Raw genomic sequence first — 19,119 nt, 5'->3', positions numbered from 1 at the left:
TACAGGGTATTTATGAAAGGTGGCAAGAATTGCCAGCACAAAGTTATTCAAAGAGAAACTCTGGTAACTGGAAACTGCTGCCCTTTGTTGCCGGACTATGTGCTAGCCAGTACAATATGGATGTGTTTGTCATTGTTTAGTGGATGGTACCATGAGTCTGACACAAGAAAACAAACAACTAAATGACCACGCACACTCAGAACTGCATATTACACTTTTACTATTATTAGTGTCAATAGCAAAATTAAAACATCTATACATGCACATTTGATGGCACATATTGTACAATGGAGTAGTTGTATTATCCTGACCACTAAAGTGTTGAAATGAGGACAAAACCACAAAAGTGCAGTTTAAAACATCCAGGATTGGGGTCAATTCAATTATTCCGGAATTAAACTTATACTGAATTGAAATGGAATTGACTCCAACCCTGCTCAAATCCCTCCAAAAATAATAACATTTGGTTAACCTGATTTTTTTTTTAATTAGTAGAAAAATCAACAAGGGTCAAACCCAAGAAGACACTATTGTTGTGGAAACATTTTAATTAAAACATTTTTTTTTTATCTATTGACTGGAGGAAGAAAAAGTGTGCACTGGATAAAACCAAAAAAGGCACACCATTAGGTGAAAATAAAACACTGATGTTAGCAAAAATAAAACACTGATGTTAGCATTAGTAACAATAGTTGTAAGAGGTTTCAGGTTTGTATGTTATTTCTTTGTTAAATCTTCTCCAGTTCTTTTAGCAGCTCTCCAAAACTTGTGACGTACCACAAACTTTTCTCCTTTACTTGCTGCCTGACCACATTTCCACCAAATCCAATGAATGCATTCTGAAAAACAAAACAATGTGCTGAGGAAAATTGCTTAAAAGGCAACCAGTGTCCATTTACATTATAGCTGCCTTTAACACCTGACAATCTGGTACTGGGGTGTATTCAGTATTCATTAGTCGCAGACCGTAGCAAAACGTTTTGCAATGCAAACTTGAGTTGGACAAATTCAGGTAGGTTCCTCCCTGGTTCGTTCCATTTGCTTCTGTTTGGTTCCTAAAGAAAAACCCCTGTAATTGTGTCTTTGAAAAAGGCACTTAATAATTAACTCCTCCACAGGCACTGCTTTGCTGTTAACACTGCTCCACCTAAAATGTGTTGTGTGTGTTTCTGTGGTGTCTATGAGTGTTGGGAGCAGAAAAAAAATACAAATTTCCTTCACAAGATCGATAATAAAGTATTCTATGACAGAAAGCTGGAGATTACATAAATAACAGCTTTAAATACTAGCTTGTCACCTGTCTTAAAATGAATTGACAAAACACTTACTGCAGGGGGACAGGCCTCTAGATCTGTGGCTCCATCGCCAATCATCACCACGTTCTTGAAGCCGTGCTTCTCCTTGAGCATGCTGATCACCTTCCCCTTCCCATTACTCTCAGATGTGGGCTGGGTCTCGTCAAAGCCAGCATACTCACCTAGGAGGAAAATATTACGGTTTGAAATAGAAAAGAATTCCTCCCTGTAGAGGCCAATCTACTGCTTGCTTGGCTGAAACCAGCCCTCTGAAGTTAAGTTAAAGTTTTATTAAGTACAGTAAAATGCTTCACTTGCAAGCGCTACCCAACAGTGCAGTAATCAATATAAAAATAGTACACTGCTCAAAAAATAAAGGGAACACTAATAACACATCCTAGATCTGAATGAATGAAATATTCTTATTAAATACTTTTTTCTTTACATAGTTGAATGTGCTGACAACAAAATCACACAAAAATGATCAATGGAAATCAAATTTATCAACCCATGGAGGTCTGGATTTGGAGTCACACACAAAATTAAAGTGGAAAACCACACTACAGGCTGATCCAACTTTGATTTAATGTCCTTAAAACAAGTCAAAATGAGGCTCAGTAGTGTGTGTGGCCTCCACGTGCCTGTATGACCTGACTACAATGCCTGGGCATGCTCCTGATGGGGAAGCGGATGGTCTCCTGAGGGATCTCCTCCCAGACCTGGACTAAAGCATCCGCCAACTCCTGGACAGTCTGTGGTGCAACGTGGCGTTGGTGGATGGAGCGAGACATGATGTCCCAGATGTGCTCAATTGGATTCAGGTCTGGGGAACGGGCGGGCCAGTCCATAGCATCAATGCCTTCCTCTTGCAGGAACTGCTGACACACTCCAGCCACATGAGGTCTTGCATTAGGAGGAACCCAGGGCCAACCGCACCAGCATATGGTCTCACAAGGGGTCTGAGGATCTCATCTCGGTACCTAATGGCATTCAGGCTACCTCTGGCGAGCACATGGAGGGCTGTGCGGCCCCCAAAGAAATGCCACCCCACACCATGACTGACCCACCGCCAAACCGGTCATGCTGGAGGATGTTGCAGGCAGCAGAACGTTCTCCACGGCGTCTCCAGACTCTGTCACGTCTGTCACATGTGCTCAGTGTGAACCTGCTTTCATCTGTGAAGAGCACAGGGCGCCAGTGGCGAATTTGCCAATCTTGGTGTTCTCTGGCAAATGCCAAACGTCCTGCACGGTGTTGGGCTGTAAGCACAACCCCCACCTGTGGACGTCGGGCCCTCATACCACCCTCATGGAGTCTGTTTCTGACCGTTTGAGCACACACATGCACATTTGTGGCCTGCTGGAGGTCATTTTGCAGGGCTCTGGCAGTGCTCCTCCTGCTCCTCCTTGCACAAAGGCGGAGGTAGCCGTCCTACTGCTGGGTTGTTGCCCTCCTACGGCCTCCTCCACGTCTCCTGATGTACTGGCCTGTCTCCTGGTAGCGCCTCCATGCTCTGGACACTACGCTGACAGACACAGCAAACCTTCTTGCCACAGCTCGCATTGATGTGCCATCCTGGATGAGCTGCACTACCTGAGGCACTTGTGTGGGTTGTAGACTCCGTCTCATGCTACCACTAGAGTGAAAGCACCGCCAGCATTCAAAAGTGACCAAAACATCAGCCAGGAAGCATTGGAACTGAGAAGTGGTCTGTGGTCACCACCTGCAGAACCACTCCTTTATTGGGGGTGTCTCGCTAATTGCCTATAATTTCCACCTGTTGTCTATTCCATTTGCACAACAGCATGTGACATTTATTGTCAATCAGTGTTGCTTCCTAAGTGGACAGTTTGATTTCACAGAAGTGTGATTAACTTGGAGTTACATTGTGTTGTTTAAGTGTTCCCTTTATTTTTTTGAGCAGTGTATAACTAATGCAAATAAAAAATATACAGTACCAGTTAAAATTTGGGACACATACTTATTCAAGGGTTTTTCTACATTTTTCCTATTTTCTACATTGTAGAATAATATTGAAGACATCAACACTGAAATAACACAACACATAACTCAAAAAGTGTTAAACATGAAAATATATTTTATAATTTTAGATTATTCAAAGTAGCTACCCTTTGCCTTGATGACAGTTTTGCACACTCTTGGCATTCTCTCAACCAGTTTCATGATGTAGTCACTTGGAATGAATTTCAATTAACAGGTGTGCCTTGCTAAAAGTTAAATTTGTGGGATTTATTTCCTTCTTAATGCGTTTGAGCCAATCAGTTGTGTTGTGACAAGGTAGGGGTGGTATACAGAAGATAGCTCTATTTGGTAAAAGACAATTTTATGGCAAGAACAAATAAGCAAAGAGAAACAACAGTCCATAATTACTTTAAGACATGAAGGTCAGTCAATATGGAAAATGTCAAGAACTTTGAAAGTTTCTACAAGTGCAGTCACAAAAACCATCAAGCAACTGGCTCTCACGAGGATCGCCACAGGAAAGGAAGACCCAGAGTTACATCTGCTGCAGAGAATAAGTTCATTAGAGTTACCTGCCTCAGAAATTGCAGCCCAAATAAATGCTTCACAGAGTTCAAGTAACAGACATCTCAACATCAACTGTTCAGAGGAGACTGTGTGAATCAGGCCTTCATGGTCAAATTGTAAAGAAACCACTACTAAAGGACACCAAAAAAAGAAGAGACTTGCTTGGGCCAAAAACCACAAGCAATGGACATTAGACCGGTGGAAATCTGTCCTTTGGTCTGATGAGTCCAAATTTGAGATTTTTGGTTCCAACCGCGTGTCTTTGTGAGACGTAGAGTAGGTGAACGGATGATTTCTGCATGTGTGGTTCCCACCGTAAAGCATGGAGGAGGAGGTGTGACGGTGCGGCGGTGTGGGGGTGCTTTGCTGGTGACACTGACTGTGATTTATTTCGAATTCAAGGCACACTTAACCAGCATGGCTACCACAGCATTCTGCAGCGATACACCATCCCATCTGGTTTGCGCTTAGAGGAACTATCATTTGTTTTTCAACAGGACAATGACCCAAAACACACCTCCAGGCTGTGTAAGGACTATTTGACCAAGAAGGAGAGTGATGGAGTGCTGTATCAGATGACCTGGCCTCCACAATCACCCGACCTCAACCCAATTGAGATGGTTTGGGATTAGTTGGACTGCAGAGTGAAGGAAAAGCAGCCAACAAGTGTTCAGCATATGTGGGAACTCCTTTAAGACTGTTGGAAAAACATTCCAGGTGAAGCTGGTTGAGAGAACGCCAAGATTGTGCAAAGCTGTCATCAAGGCAAAGGGTGTCTACTTTATAGAATCTCAAATATATTTAGATTTGTTTAACACTTTTTTGGTTACTACATAATTCCATATGTGTTATTTCATAGTTTTGATGTCTTCACTATTATTCTACAATGTAGAAAATATAAAAATAAAGAAAAACCCTTGAATGAGTAGGTGTGTCCAAACCTTTGACTGGTCCTGTATATAATAAAGAAAACACAATAATTATATATGCAGGGTCAGTGCCAATACCAAATGTACAATGTGCAGCGATACTGGAGTGAGAAGATAGCCACCCGTTTTTGCTTCCAGTCGTCAAACCAAAATAACCCATAATATTCAAACATTAATGATCATACAGTAATCAACTACAGTTCATCCCTGCAACAGTGTGAGGTGATTCTGATGCTGCTCTGATCTGCTCTTACCATTGAAGTAGAACTTGAGGCGGTTGGCATACACGTGATGGAGGGGAATGCTGAGTTGAGTGGCAACATGCTCCACGATACAGCGGAAACCGCCAGAGACCAAGAACACCTTCACGTTGCGCTGGTGCAGAGAATCAACAAGCTCCCTGGACAATGGATGGAATTGTGTCCATTTATTCTACAACATGCAGAAATTAGTACAGGTTTCATAAGCAATTGTGCAACTTGAGGTTAGACACCCAGCTTGAAGAGACTACTGGAAGTTCAACAATTTTTATGTGCGAATGACGATAAATTACAATAGCCTCTGCTAATAATGAAAGTGTTGAGTAGGAAAAAAATAGACCAATTGAAATCAGCAAACACTTACTTAATACCTGTCGTCAACTGGGGAGGGTGGTCAGTTATCAGTTTGTTCACTTGTTCCCTCGAGCATCGGATGATTGACAGGCGCTCTGTCAGAGCGGTTTTAAAAGTCACTGACCCCCCCATGGCCTTGCGAGTCCTGAAATGAGAGAAACTTCAATGTACTCAACAAATATGTTGAGAATGAAACATTTAGAACATAACATGTAGAAAATTATGGCACAGAGAAATTTACAGGGGAATGTAGATGGGCCTAGATAAACGAGAGAAGAAAGCACATGCTTTTCATCTTAAAATCATTATGAATTGCTACACAACATACATTTCTGTGACAGCATCTCCAACCCCGCAAAATTTGGCTAGCTCATCAATGCCTTCTTCTCTGATAACAGTGCTGTCAACATCAAAGCACACAGCGTCTGCTCTCCGGAAGATTTCCTTTGTCTGTGATAAAGTTGTCATTATGCTGAAACAAAAGCGTGCAGGAGAGACAAAAACATAATTGATTGTTTAACTGACAGTGGTAAGTTATATTTGAACAGGACTGTTACGGATACAAATGTTCTGTGTGTATCCTGTGTGTATTTCTTTTCTCTCCTTCTCCCCTACTCACAGGTGACAATAATCATTCCCCAATCAGTCATCAATCAGTCGCTAATCGGAAGACACCTGCTCCTTTCCCCTACCCAATCACAGTCCCTTTCCCTTGGTTTAAAACCCCTGTCAGTTGTTTTCTCCAGAGAGCAATCTCTTTTGTAAATGCCTTCTGTCTGTAGATCGCTTGTGTGTTTTGCATCTACATGTCACCTTGTCCCCACCTGTGAGTATTGTTTTGGTTATGGTGTTTGAGTGTTTGTTTGATGGCGGGAAAGGGGATAACCAGACAAGTTGCCCTTGGGCTACACTACCCGTAGTTAAATATTGTTAAAAACACTAGTTAGAACTGGGCGGACCACCCCCTGTATTTTTGGTTAGTTAGTTAGCTGTTTGTGAAGTAGGCTAGTCTAGCTTAGGGGTGTTTTTGAATTATTATTCTTTCATTCCTTGGGTCCCGCTCAGCCCCTTTTCCTGCTCCCCCCATTACCGTGTGTTTGTAAATAAACCTTGAGTGTTTGACGGTAGTAATTTAGTTGTCTGTGGTTATTTTTGTTCTCACTGTTACGTTGTCACTATAATAATTTGCATGAGTTGTGTTACGGGTCCCATTACCACCCCCCCTAGACTGTCGGGCCAGAGGGATTCGTAACATAAGTGGGGGCTCATCCGGGATATTTGTCTTTATTGACACCCATACCGCTTATGCAAATTGTTGTAGTGGTATAGTTCAGTGTTGAGCGCTGTAGCTGAAGTAGCATTAGTGTTTGCTATTTTTGTTGACTCGTGTGGTAGTTCAAGATGGCTACTTTTGATTTGAAGTCCTTTTTGGATAACCCTTCGTGGGAGGTTTTTGATAGGTGTCGTAGAGTGGATTTAGTGACCTTGGCTGACCATTATTCAGTATTGATTCCACAGAATGTAGTTAAAGCGGAGGTTAAACAATTAGTGTTGAATGTTTTGTTGGAAGAACAGGTGCTTGTATTTCCGCTACCTGAGCCTACTACCCCTGTAGGGGATGTTGCTGCTCCTCTAAGCCCAGTGGTGTCTGAGGGTGAGGCTAAAGCTCCAGCCACATTGCCCCGTTTTGATCCACTCTCCCCACAGTCAACCGGTGATACCAGGAGGGATGTCCGGTCAATACAGTTCCAACTGGAGGCGGAAGAGAGAGCCCAAATTAGGCGAGAAACTCTCCAGTTGGAGATGTGTAAAATTGAGGCAGAAAAAGAGGAAAGGCGAGAACAGCGGCAGATGGAGTTAAAAATGCGCCAGATGGAACTGGAGGCAGAGACAGCGAGGCTAGCCTTCGTGCCTGCAGTGACTGTTAGTGAGCCGTCCTCACCAACTAAAGATTCCAACACTTTTGACATTAGTAGGCAGATTGCCTTAGTACCTTTGTTCAGAGAGTCAGAGGTTGACTCCTATTTTTGTGTATTTGAACGAATAGCCGTAGCATTGAAGTGGCCTAAAGAGGTATGGTGCCTATTACTTCAGTGTAAATTAACTGGTAAAGCCCAAGAGATTTTGTCAGCGCTACCTCTTGAAGACAGTTTAAATTATGAAGTGGTCAAAGCTACTGTTCTTCGCGCATATGAGCTTGTGCCTGAGGCATACCGACAGAGATTTAGGTCTCATAAGAAGTCTTCTAGTAAGACTTATGTGGAATTTGCTAGAGAGAAGGGAAATCTGTTTGATAAATGGCATGCTGCTAGTAAGGTAACTGATTTCAACTCTCTCCGGGAGTTAATTTTGTTGGAAGAGTTTAAAAATTGCTTACCTGAACGCATTGTAGTGTACCTAAACGAACAGAAAGTATCCTCCCTGTCAGAAGCGTCTGTGTTGGCAGACGAGTTTGTGTTGACGCACAAGAGTGTGTTTTCGGCTCATACTGAGAGTAGAGTTACGGAATTGCCTACTTATAGCCCTAGTCGGCCAGCAGTATATCAAGCACGCCAGAAAAATGAGCGTCCCTGTTTCTATTGTCATAAGGTGGGACATATGATTAATGATTGCTTCCTGCTAAAACGTAAACAAGGGATGCCTCTTCGTGCCAAGCCACCAACAGGTGTTGGTCTAATTCGTACGGTTGTGAGGTCTGAAATGAAACAGGTGCCTAAGGGTAAATGTATTTTGAAAGACCCAGTTCCCGACCGTAGTTATGAACCGTTCATTTGAGGGGTTTGTGTCCCTAGCGAATGACGAAGCGTCTCAGCGTCCGGTTAAAATCCTTAGAGATACTGGTGCGGCGCAGTCGTTTATATTGTCTGATGTGTTGCCCTTATCCGACGATACATACTGTGGTTCCAGTGTGTTAGTTCAGGGTATAGAAATGGGTCTTGTTCCAGTGCCATTGCACTTTGTGAAAGTACACTCTGAGTTAATCAGTGGAATATTCAGAGTGGGAGTACGTCCTATGTTGCCAGTAAAAGGTGTGACCTTTATAATGGGAAACGATATTGCCGGAGGAAAGGTAGTACCCGTATTGGAAGTATTGGATAAAAGTGACCACTCTCTCTCCAATGAGCTGGCACAGAGTTATCCACATGTGTTCCCTGCTTGTGCTGTCACTCGTGCTCAGGCACGACAAGAGAGTGACGTGATAGATTTGTCTAACACAGTTCTGTTCAAAGAGGATGATCAAGAGGATGGGTTGTGCGCTACCTCTGGGAAGCTGATCACCTCTGACAAACAGCCCAGGAAAGAAGCGAAGAAAGTTGAACTTATTGCTGATGCAATACAGTTACCAGTCACTCGTGAGCAGCTGGTTGCTAACCAAAAGGTTGACACAAAGCTTGCTAAATGTTTTTCTAGTGTTGTCTCATTGGAAGAGGTAAAGAAGAAAAATGTGGCTTACTTCATTGATGGTAATCTCCTCATGCGTAAATGGACATCCCATGATGACGCGGGCGGAGATTGGAATGCTGTTTACCAAATAGTGATTCCTAAAGCCTTTCGACAAAATGTGTTATCCCTTGCTCATGATCACCAGTGGTCTGGTCATTTAGGAATCACAAAAACTTATGATCGGATTCTTCGCCATTTCTTTTGGCCAGGTTTAAAACAAGATGTGTCTCAGTACTGTCGTACATGCCACACATGTCAGATAACAGGAAAACCAAATCAGGTTATTCCTCCCGCTCCTCTTTGTCCAATACCTGTCATAGGTGAACCATTCGAACATGTGGTGGTTGATTGTGTTGGACCATTACCGAAGACAAAATCGGGTAACCAGTTTCTGTTGACAATTATGTGTATGGCAACAAGATACCCCGAGGCCATTCCTCTGCGAAGGATTACAGCCCCGGTAGTGAGTAAAGCCTTAATTAAATTCTTCACGACATTCGGATTACCTAAGGTGGTACAAAGTGATCAAGGTACAAATTTCCTGTCCAAGCTTTTCAAGCAGGTGTTAAAATCCTTGTCAATTACGCACCGTGTGTCAAGCGCCTATCACCCAGAGTCTCAGGGTGCGCTTGAACGTTGGCATCAGACATTGAAGTCTATGCTACGTAAATATTGTTTGGAATCTGAGAAAGATTGGGATGAGGGAGTTCCTCTAGTTTTGTTTGCTGCTCGTGACACTGTACAGGAGTCCCTAGGTTTCAGCCCGGCTGAACTAGTGTTTGGTCACACAGTGAGAGGACCAATGAAAGTTCTTAAAGAACAATTTTTGTCCCAAGAGTTGTGTACAGGAGATGAAAATGTGTTGGACTACGTTAGTCGCTTTCGGGAGCGCCTACACCAAGCCTGTGCTCTTGCAAAGGAAGCTCTGTCTTCCTCCCAAAGGATCATGAAAAGACACTATGATAAAGAGGCTGTTTCTCGTCCACTACAGCCAGGTGACCAAGTACTGGTGTTATTGCCTGTTCCAGGATCTTCACTGTCAGCTCGTTTCTCTGGTCCTTACTTCATTGAGAAGAAATTAAGTGAAACTGATTATGTGCTTCAAACGCCTGATTGTAACGGGTGACGCTCTCCTCATCCTCGGACGAGGTGAGGAGAGAAGGATCCTCAGACCAAAACGCAGGCTTAGGGAAATAAGCCATCTTTATTATAAAATATGATGGCAACACGAAACAAAACACTTTAACAAGCTTACAAAATAACAAAACGACGTTGACGCAACCTGAACATAAACTTACATAACTAAACATAAACTTACGTACAGGAAAACAGACGACATCGAAACGAAACAAACAAACGCTACAGTCCCATGTGGTACGAACAGACATACGGACACAGGAGACAATCACCCACAAACAAACAGTGAGAATGCCCTACCTAAATATGACTCTTAATTAGAGGCAAACGCAAACCACCTGCCTCTAATCAAGAGCCATACCAGGCAAACCAAAACCAACATAGAAACAGATAACATAGAATGCCCACCCAACCTCACGTCCTGACCAACTAACACACAAAAACTAACATAAATAGGTCAGGAACGTGACACTGATAGAAAACGCCAATCTCGTGTGTGCCACATTAACATGTTAAAAGCCTACCACATCCGACCCGTCACCCAAGTGGATAGTTCAAAAATAGAGGAAGGTACTGCTGTCTCCTCTGCTTCTACTGCTATGATAGTGGACTGTCATATTGATGATGGTGAGGGAGATGGATTAGAGTTGCGCAATACTCAGCAGCAGTGCGTTAGATTGCCCAACTCAGAAATGCTGTTGTCTATCCAGTCAGGTCTGGTTCATTTAACGGACGGACAGGCCGACGATGTTGTGAGGCTACTACACAGTTTTCCATGTCTCTTTAATGACGTTCCTACTCGCACAAACGTGTTGGAACATGACATTAATGTTGGAAATGCTACACCTATCAAGCAACACCCCTATCGTATCAACGCTTCCAAAAGGAAGATAATGAGGGATGAAGTGACATATTTGTTGGAGAATGACCTGGCTACGCCAAGTTCAAGCCCTTGGAGTTCTCCTTGCATTCTGGTTCCTAAACCTGATGGTACGTCCAGGTTATGTACGGATTATCGAAAGGTTAATTCTGTCACAATGCCAGATTCGTTCCCGTTACCCAGACTGGACGACTGTATCGACACTATTGGAGCTGCTAAGTATGTTACTAAGTTGGACCTCTTAAAAGGTTACTGGCAGGTTCCGTTAACTTCACGTGCTTCGGAGATTTCAGCTTTTGTAACCCCCGACAACTTCCTACAGTACTCAGTCATGGCTTTTGGGATGCGAAATGCACCAGCCACTTTCCAACGACTGGTTAACTCCGTATTAGCTGGAGTACCCAACTGTAGTGCTTATCTTGATGATCTGGTGATTTATTCGTCTGAGTGGTCAGATCATGTTGACTCTCTCAGGGTAGTATGTGAACGGTTGGCAGCTGCTTCGCTAACCCTGAACTTGGCAAAGTGCGAGTTTGGAAAAGCTACTGTTACTTATCTTGGCAAAGAGGTCGGCCATGGACAGGTGCGCCCTGTTGATGCCAAGGTGTTGGCTATAACTGCATTTCCCGCACCTACCACCAGACGACAGCTACGCCGCTTTTTAGGGATGGTTGGCTACTACCGTAGTTTCTGTCAAAATTTCTCTGCGGTAGTTGCGCCATTGACCGATTTACTTAGTCCGGCTAAATCATTTGTGTGGTCTCCGGATTGTAAAATAGCTTTTGAATCTGCAAAAGCCCTCGTGTAATACCCCTGTACTTGCTGCTCCGGATTTTGAAAAACCGTTTCAACTTGAGGTAGATGCTAGTGCCAGAGGTGCTGGTGCTGTTCTACTGCAGCAGGACAAGAGTGGAGTGGATCATCCTGTTTGTTATTTTTCTCGGAAGTTTAACAAATGTCAGACAAAATATGCCACAATAGAACAGGAAGCTCTTGCTTTGTTGTTGGCTCTGCAGTACTTTGAGGTGTACATTGGTTCCAGTGCCCTACCAGTAATTGTATATACGGACCACAACCCCTTAGTGTTTCTCCACCGTATGTACAATCAGAACCAGCGCCTAATGCGTTGGGCCCTGATTGTGCAAAATTATAATATGGAAATCCGCCACAAAAAGGGTTCAGAAAATGTGATAGCAGATGCTTTGTCGCGTGTGTAAAAATAAATAGGTTTGTATGTTTTGTAAATGTGTTCGCAATCCCTAGGGTTGCTCTTTTAAGGGTGGGAGTGTTACGGATACAAATGTTCTGTGTGTATCCTGTGTGTATTTCTTTTCTCTCCTTCTCCCCTACTCACAGGTGACAATAATCATTCCCCAATCAGTCATCAATCAGTCGCTAATCGGAAGACACCTGCTCCTTTCCCCTACCCAATCACAGTCCCTTTCCCTTGGTTTAAAACCCCTGTCAGTTGTTTTCTCCAGAGAGCAATCTCTTTTGTAAATGCCTTCTGTCTGTAGATCGCTTGTGTGTTTTGCATCTACATGTCACCTTGTCCCCACCTGTGAGTATTGTTTTGGTTATGGTGTGTGAGTGTTTGTTTGATGGCGCGAAAGGGGATAACCAGACAAGTTGCCCTTGGGCTACACTACCCGTAGTTAAATATTGTTAAAAACACTAGTTAGAACTGGGCGGACCACCCCCTGTATTTTTGGTTAGTTAGTTAGCTGTTTGTGAAGTAGGCTAGTCTAGCTTAGGGGTGTTTTTGAATTATTATTCTTTCATTCCTTGGGTCCCGCTCAGCCCCTTTTCCTGCTCCCCCCATTACCGTGTGTTTGTAAATAAACCTTGAGTGTTTGACGGTAGTAATTTAGTTGTCTGTGGTTATTTTTGTTCTCACTGTTACGTTGTCACTATAATAATTTGCATGAGTTGTGTTACGGGTCCCATTACCACCCCCCCTAGACTGTCGGGCCAGAGGGATTTGTAACAAGGACAGTACATTGAAAGTGCATCAGATAACAAGTAATTCAATTTGTCAATAGTATACAGTTACAGAGGTCATGAGAAGGGAAAAGCAAAGCCTTAACTACTTGAGCATGCATGAAGCATGCATGAGAGCATCAGCTGTTCCGGACGACTGTGTAATCACACTCTCCATAGCCGATGTGAGTAAGACCTTTAAACAGGTCAACATTCCCATGGCCACAGGGCCAGACGGATTACCAGGACGTGTACTCAGAGCATGCACTGACCAACCTGTCCCTGACCGAGTCTGTAATACCAACATGTTTCAAGCAGACCACCATAGTCCCTGTGCCCAAGAACACCAAGGTAACCTGCCTAAATGACTACCGACCCGTAGCACTCCCGTCTGTAGCCATGAAGTGCTTTGAAAGGCTGGTCATGGCTCACATCAACACCATTATCACAGAAACCCTAGACCCACTCCAATTTGCATACCACCCCAACAGAACCACAGATTATGCAATCTCTACTGCACTCCACACTGCCCTTTCCCACCTGGACAAAAGGAACACCTACGTGAGAATGCTATTCATTGACTACAGCTCAGCATTCAACACCATAGTGCCCTCAAAGCTCATCACTAAGCTAAGGACCCTGAGACTAAACACCTCCCTCTGCAACTGGATCCTGGACTTCCTGACAGGCCGCCCCCCAGGTGGTAAGGGTAGGTAACAACACATCTGCCACGCTGATCCTCAACACGGAGGCCCCTCAGGGGTGCGTGCTCAGTCCCTTCCTGTACTCCCTGTTGACCCATGACTGCATGGCAAAGCACGACTCCAACACCATCATTAAGTTTGCAGACGACATAACACCGTCAACGATGAGACAGCCTGTAGGGAGGAGGTCAGAGACCTGGCAGTGTGTTGCCAGGATAACAACCTCTCCCTCAACGTGATCAAGACAAAGGAGATGATTGTGGACTACAGGAAAAGGAGGACCAGGTTAAGTGGAGCAGGTTTAGAGCTTCAAGTTCCTTGGTGTCCACATCATCAACGAACTATCATGGTCCAAACATACCAAGACCGCTGTGAAGAGGGCACGACAATGCCTATTCCCCTTCAAGAGACTGAAAAGATTTGGCATGGGTCCTCAGATCCTCAAAAAGTTATACAGTTGCACCATCGAGAGCATCCTGAATGGTTGCATCACCGTCTGGTATGGCAATTGCTCGGCCTCCGACCGCAGGGCACTCCAGAGAGTAGTGCGTACGGCCCAGTGCATCACTGGGGCCAAGCTTCCTGCCATCCAAGACCTCTATACCAGGCGGTGTCAGAGGAAGGCTATAAAAATTGTCAAAGACTCCAACCCACCTAGCCATAGACTGTTCTCTCTGTTACCGCACGGCAAGCAGTACCAGAGCACCAAGTCTAGGTCCAAAAGGCTTCTTAACAGCTTCTACCCCCAAGCCATAAGATTCCTGAACAGCTAATCAAATGGCTACCTGGACTGTTTGCATTGTCCCCCCCAGCCCCCTTTTTTACACTGCTGCTACTCTCTATTTATTCTCTACCTACATGTACATATTACCTCAATTACCCCGACTAACCTCTGCCCCCCGCACATTCACTCTGTACCAGTACCCCCTGTATATAGCCTCTCTGTTATTTTATTGTTGCTCTTTGTTAATTAGTTATTTTTCTATTTTCTTAATTTTTGCTTTTTTTACTTCAGTTTATTTTAGTAAATACTTTCTTACCACTTATTTTTCTTAACTGCATTGTTGGCTAAGGGCTTGTAAGTAAGCATTTCACTGTAAGGTCTACTACATCTGTAGTATTCGGCCCATGTGACAAATAAAATTTGATATCTTCTGAGAATCATTCCCCTGAAAACCAGATAACGGTTTTGATTGAATATGGTAATATATCTGCAACTGCTATATGCATTGAGCGTTAATACTAATATGCATGCAATAACATTGGTTGATACTGAAAATATATATATTTTTGAATGCCTAAATCACTTACACTTTCTTTGACATTTAGCTAACATTTCAACCTGGACATCGTAAACGTAAATCTGTCTCCCTCCGTATGATATGTTGTTTTGTATGGTATGTATTAATTTGTGGATGTCCGTCATCTATTTCGTATATGTTACGAATTACAATTCGTATGATGTGTTATGAATTGTAATTCATGCAATATGTTAAGAATTTGCAATAGGTATGATATGTTAAAAAACACCCAATTTGTTGTGGCTGACGTTAGCTAGGTGGCTAATGCTTAACGTTAGCTAGGTAGCTAATGTTAGCTAGGCAGCTAATGTTAGCTAGGCTAGTGGTTAGGGTTAGGAGTTCGGTTAAAGTTAGCATGTTAGCTAACCCTTCCCCTATGTACACTGAACAAAAATATAAACACAACATACAACAATTCCAAATATTTTACTGAGTTACAGTTCATAAGGAAATCAGTCAATTATAATAAATTCATTAGGCCCTAATCTATGGATTTCACATGACTGGGAATACACATTTGCATAAGTTGGTCACAAATACCCATTAAAAAGAGGTAGGAGCGTGGATCAGAAAACCAGTCAGTATCTGGTGTGACCATCATTTGCCTCATGCAGCACGACACATCTCCTTCACATAGAGTTGATCAGACTGTTGATTGTGGCGTTTGTAATGTTGTCCGACTCCTCTTCAATGGCAGTGCGAAGTTTCTGGATATTGGCTGGAAGTGGAGCACACTGTCATACACATCGTTCCAGAGCATCCCAAACATGCTCAAAGGGTGATGTGTCTGGAGAATATGCAGGCAATGGAAGAACTGGAACATTTTCAGCTTCCAGGAATTGTGCAAAGATCCTTGCTACATGGGACAGTGAATTATCATAATGAAACATGAGGTGATGGTGGTGGATGAATGGCACGACAATGGGCCTCAGGATCTCGTCACGGTATCTCTGTGCATTCAAATTGCCATTGATTAAATTGAATTGTGATTGTTGTCCGTAGCTTATGCCTGCCCATACCATAACTCCACCATGGGGCACTCTGTTCACAATGTTGACATCAGCAAACAACTTGCCCATGTAACAGTATAACTTTAGTCCGTCCCCTCGCCCCGACCCGAACCAGGGACCTTCTGCACACATCAACAACAGTCACCGACGAAGCATCGTTACCCATCGCTCCACAAAAGCCGCGGCCCTTGCAGAGCAAGGGGAACCACTACTTCAAGGTTTCAGAGCAAGTGACATCACCGACTGAAAGGCTGCTAGCACGCACCACCGCTACCTAGCTAGCCATTTCACATCGGTTACACCCACATGACACCATAAGACGCTTCTGCCATCTGCCAAGTAGTTGAAACCATGATTAATCCGTTAAGAGCACACTTCTCCAGCGTTTCAGTGGCCATCGAAGGTGAGCATTTTCCCACTGACGTCAGTTACAACGGCAAACTGCAGTCAGGTCAAGACCCTGGTGAGGACGATGAGCATGCAGATGAGCTTCCCTGAGGCGGTTTCTGACAGTTTGTGCAGAAATACTTCAGTTGTACAAACCCCAGTTTCATCTGTTGAGCTGTCCGGGTGGCTGGTCTCAGATGATCCCTCCCGCAGGTGAAGAAGCCAGATGTGGAGGTCCTGGGCTGGCGTGGTTACACGTAGTCTGCGGTTGTGAGGCCGGTTGGACGTACTGCCAAATTCTCTAAAACAACGTTGGAGGTGACTTATGGTAGAGAAATTAACATTAAATTCTCTGGCAACAGCGCTGGTGGACATTACTGCAGTCAGCATGCCAATTACACACTCCCTCAAAACTTGAGTCCTCTGTAGCATTGTGTTGTGTGACAAAACACCACATTTGTGAATTATTTCAGGAAACTAGGCATATGTTGCACATCACTACTTCACAGGAGAGGTATTTTTTAAATCAAAATGCGTTTTTAGGCAAAAATGCCTTCTGGAACTTTCATGTGCCTTAATAACAAATGTGTATGCCATTTGTAAATACGAATACAAATTGTTAAATTATGAGCTTACTTGTTTTAGCCACTGAAAACGTCAGGAACCTTCCCACTAGTCATGATTGGATGAGATAATGGTAGGGCTGGACATGCCAAGAGATGAGTTTGGATTGGTCTGCCATGTATCACGCTTCTGTCTATAATGAGCTGCTAAGTGAGTAATCTTTACTAACACATATTTTTTTAAAGATAGCTCTCCACTTTCTGGAGGACTCAATACCCTATGGAAGCAGAGTGTTATAGCTAAGGAGATGGAGAAAATTCAGATGTTTGATTGCAAATGCGGAGGGAGTCGAAAAGAGAACACAGAAAGTTGTTGTACAATTAATTACATCTTCAAACTAAGGGCAACCATGGCATCCGTGACAGAAATGGAGAAGAGTTCATCCATGTATTCAGGTAAGAGAGTATAGCTAGCTACATTTTCAGATATTCTACGTTTCTAATTTTGTCAGAAAAAAAATGCAATTGCAAGTTAAGGCGTACTGTTAGCTAGCTAGCTAACGTTACGTGTATGATCTGTGTAGTAATAGTATTCGTATCTCAGAGCCATTTGTGTTGCTAGTTATAGCCTAATGTTAGCTAACTTTGAACCTAGTTGGTTAATGTTTAGCTACCTGTAGATTCATTTCAGCTAATGAAACATGGGACCAACACTTGGCGTTCATATTTTTGTTCAGTATAGTTGCAAAGTTGCTAATATTGTCTGTGATGAGATTCAAACACACAACTGTTGAGTTGCTAGACATTTGCATTAAAATGCCCACCCATCTTGACCAATCACACTCCTTTCGTTTTTGCCTTAAGTAACCTTCTGTCTTTTGTAACCATACCAAATGTAACATACTGTATCGTACTGATTTCAGTGTCCAGAGTTTACATTTACCATGTTATGTCTAACTATGAGACCAGGCTGAACATTTGGCGACAACATGAACAATTAGATAATGTGATCAGCTCAAGCATGCGATAGTATCTGTACCATACATGATTCATTGATAGATACAGTGCAACAATCTGATTTAACCAGTGGTGTAAAGTACTTATGTAAAAATACTTGAAAGTACTACTTAAGTCGTTTTTTGGGGGAGTATCTGTACATTACTTTACTACATTCTGAAGAACAGTATGTACTTTTTACTACCTACATTTTTCCTGACACCCAAAAGTACTCGTTACATTTTGAATGCTTAGCAGGACAGGAAAATGGTCTAATTCACACATTTATCAAGAGAACATCCCTACTGCTTCTAATCTGGCGGATTTAAACACATGCTTCGTTTGTAAACTATGAGCGTTGAAGCGTGCCCTTGGGCGTGCCCTTGGCTATCGTAAATAAAAAATAATTTAAAAAATGGTGCCGTCTGGTTTGCTTAATATAAGGAATTTGAAATTATTTAAACTTTTAATTTTGATACTTAAACCAAATAGGTTTAGACTTTTACTCAACTAGGATTTTACTGTGGGACATTTACTTGAGTCCTTTTCTATTAATTAAGGTATCTTTACTTTTACTCAAGTATGACAATTGGGTACCTTTTCCACCACTGAATTTAACAACTTTACCTTTCATCATCTATTGTTAAAAATTACATCGAAATAACCAAGTCTGTTGGTGCAACGTTTAGTTCTAGGAGCTGGCAGTAGAAACAAAGAACACAACAGCACCCTGGCCTTGGAGAAAATCATCCCGCAATTGAACTGTTGCGTAACGCTCTCCTCGAGAAAAAATGAATTGCATGCGCGCAAACGGTAATGAATGCCATTGCCAGATTGCGTTTTCACTGCAATACATTTGTGCTCGGTTGGCATCACATAGCAAAACAATAGAGTTCATTTGAAATCATGCAATGCGTTACATTATGTATCAATTTAAGGACAATTTATAAATCTGCATTACCTGTACAACGTGTCCTTGATGGTGTTAAATGGTACTCTTCATGTATTTTTTGGCATGTGCTGGAACTGCAAGCTAAGTCTAATTTATTCAATAAGAAAACAATTTTGTGCAAAATGTTCTTGGTTGCTAAAGTGTTGATATGGCACTGTCCCCGGTTTCAGCATTGTCCGACTTCCCAGATGCATTCAATAGGTTCACTGGTGAGGAAGAGAAAGCTGAGCGAATCAAATGAAAGCCGGTACGTGAGACCGCCCACTACTGTTTCCTTTTACGTAACGTTAGTTTACCCACTACGCAGTGGTGGCCTAATGCCACGATCAGTATAGCGACCCCAATTGCATTGTCTTTTTGACAGTGTGACCAATGAC

At 42.9% G+C, this 19,119-nt stretch overlaps 1 protein-coding gene across 4 annotated transcripts; it reads right to left on the bottom strand.

The window, feature by feature from the left end:
• Positions 1 to 203: 203 nt before the first annotated feature.
• Positions 204 to 18,976, bottom strand: LOC129832041 (phosphoserine phosphatase-like). 4 transcript variants are annotated; one of them, XM_055895757.1, is made up of 7 exons: positions 18,752 to 18,976; positions 16,388 to 16,553; positions 5,717 to 5,860; positions 5,399 to 5,533; positions 5,029 to 5,174; positions 1,329 to 1,477; positions 204 to 839 (listed from the first exon to the last, which is right to left on the bottom strand). In XM_055895757.1, the coding sequence occupies exons 2-7, from the start codon at positions 16,396 to 16,398 to the stop codon at positions 729 to 731; spliced, it is 696 nt and encodes a 231-aa protein (XP_055751732.1). In that variant the 5' UTR covers positions 16,399 to 16,553; positions 18,752 to 18,976; the 3' UTR covers positions 204 to 728. The 4 variants fall into 4 exon arrangements, with proteins under 4 accessions (XP_055751732.1, XP_055751731.1, XP_055751733.1 ...); XM_055895756.1 differs by having other exon boundaries at positions 16,388 to 16,532; XM_055895758.1 differs by lacking the exon at positions 16,388 to 16,553 and having other exon boundaries at positions 18,752 to 18,975.
• Positions 18,977 to 19,119: the final 143 nt, after the last annotated feature.

This window comes from Salvelinus fontinalis, chromosome 33 (assembly GCF_029448725.1).
Source record: "Salvelinus fontinalis isolate EN_2023a chromosome 33, ASM2944872v1, whole genome shotgun sequence".
Lineage (NCBI taxonomy): Eukaryota > Metazoa > Chordata > Actinopteri > Salmoniformes > Salmonidae > Salvelinus > Salvelinus fontinalis.
The sequence above is the reverse complement of the archived record's forward strand: the minus strand, read 5'-3'. Positions and strand labels throughout refer to the sequence as shown.

What these genes read in the sequence shown, in the direction of transcription:
- LOC129832041 (XM_055895757.1), bottom strand. An exon ending in CCTCAAGTTCTACTTCAATG is followed by an intron (nt 1,478 to 5,028) that starts GTAAGAGCAGAT and finishes TTTTCCTCCTAG; the next exon opens with GTGAGTATGCTGGCTTTGAC. An exon ending in TAGAGGCCTGTCCCCCTGCA is followed by an intron (nt 840 to 1,328) that starts GTAAGTGTTTTG and finishes TTTGTTTTTCAG; the next exon opens with AATGCATTCATTGGATTTGG.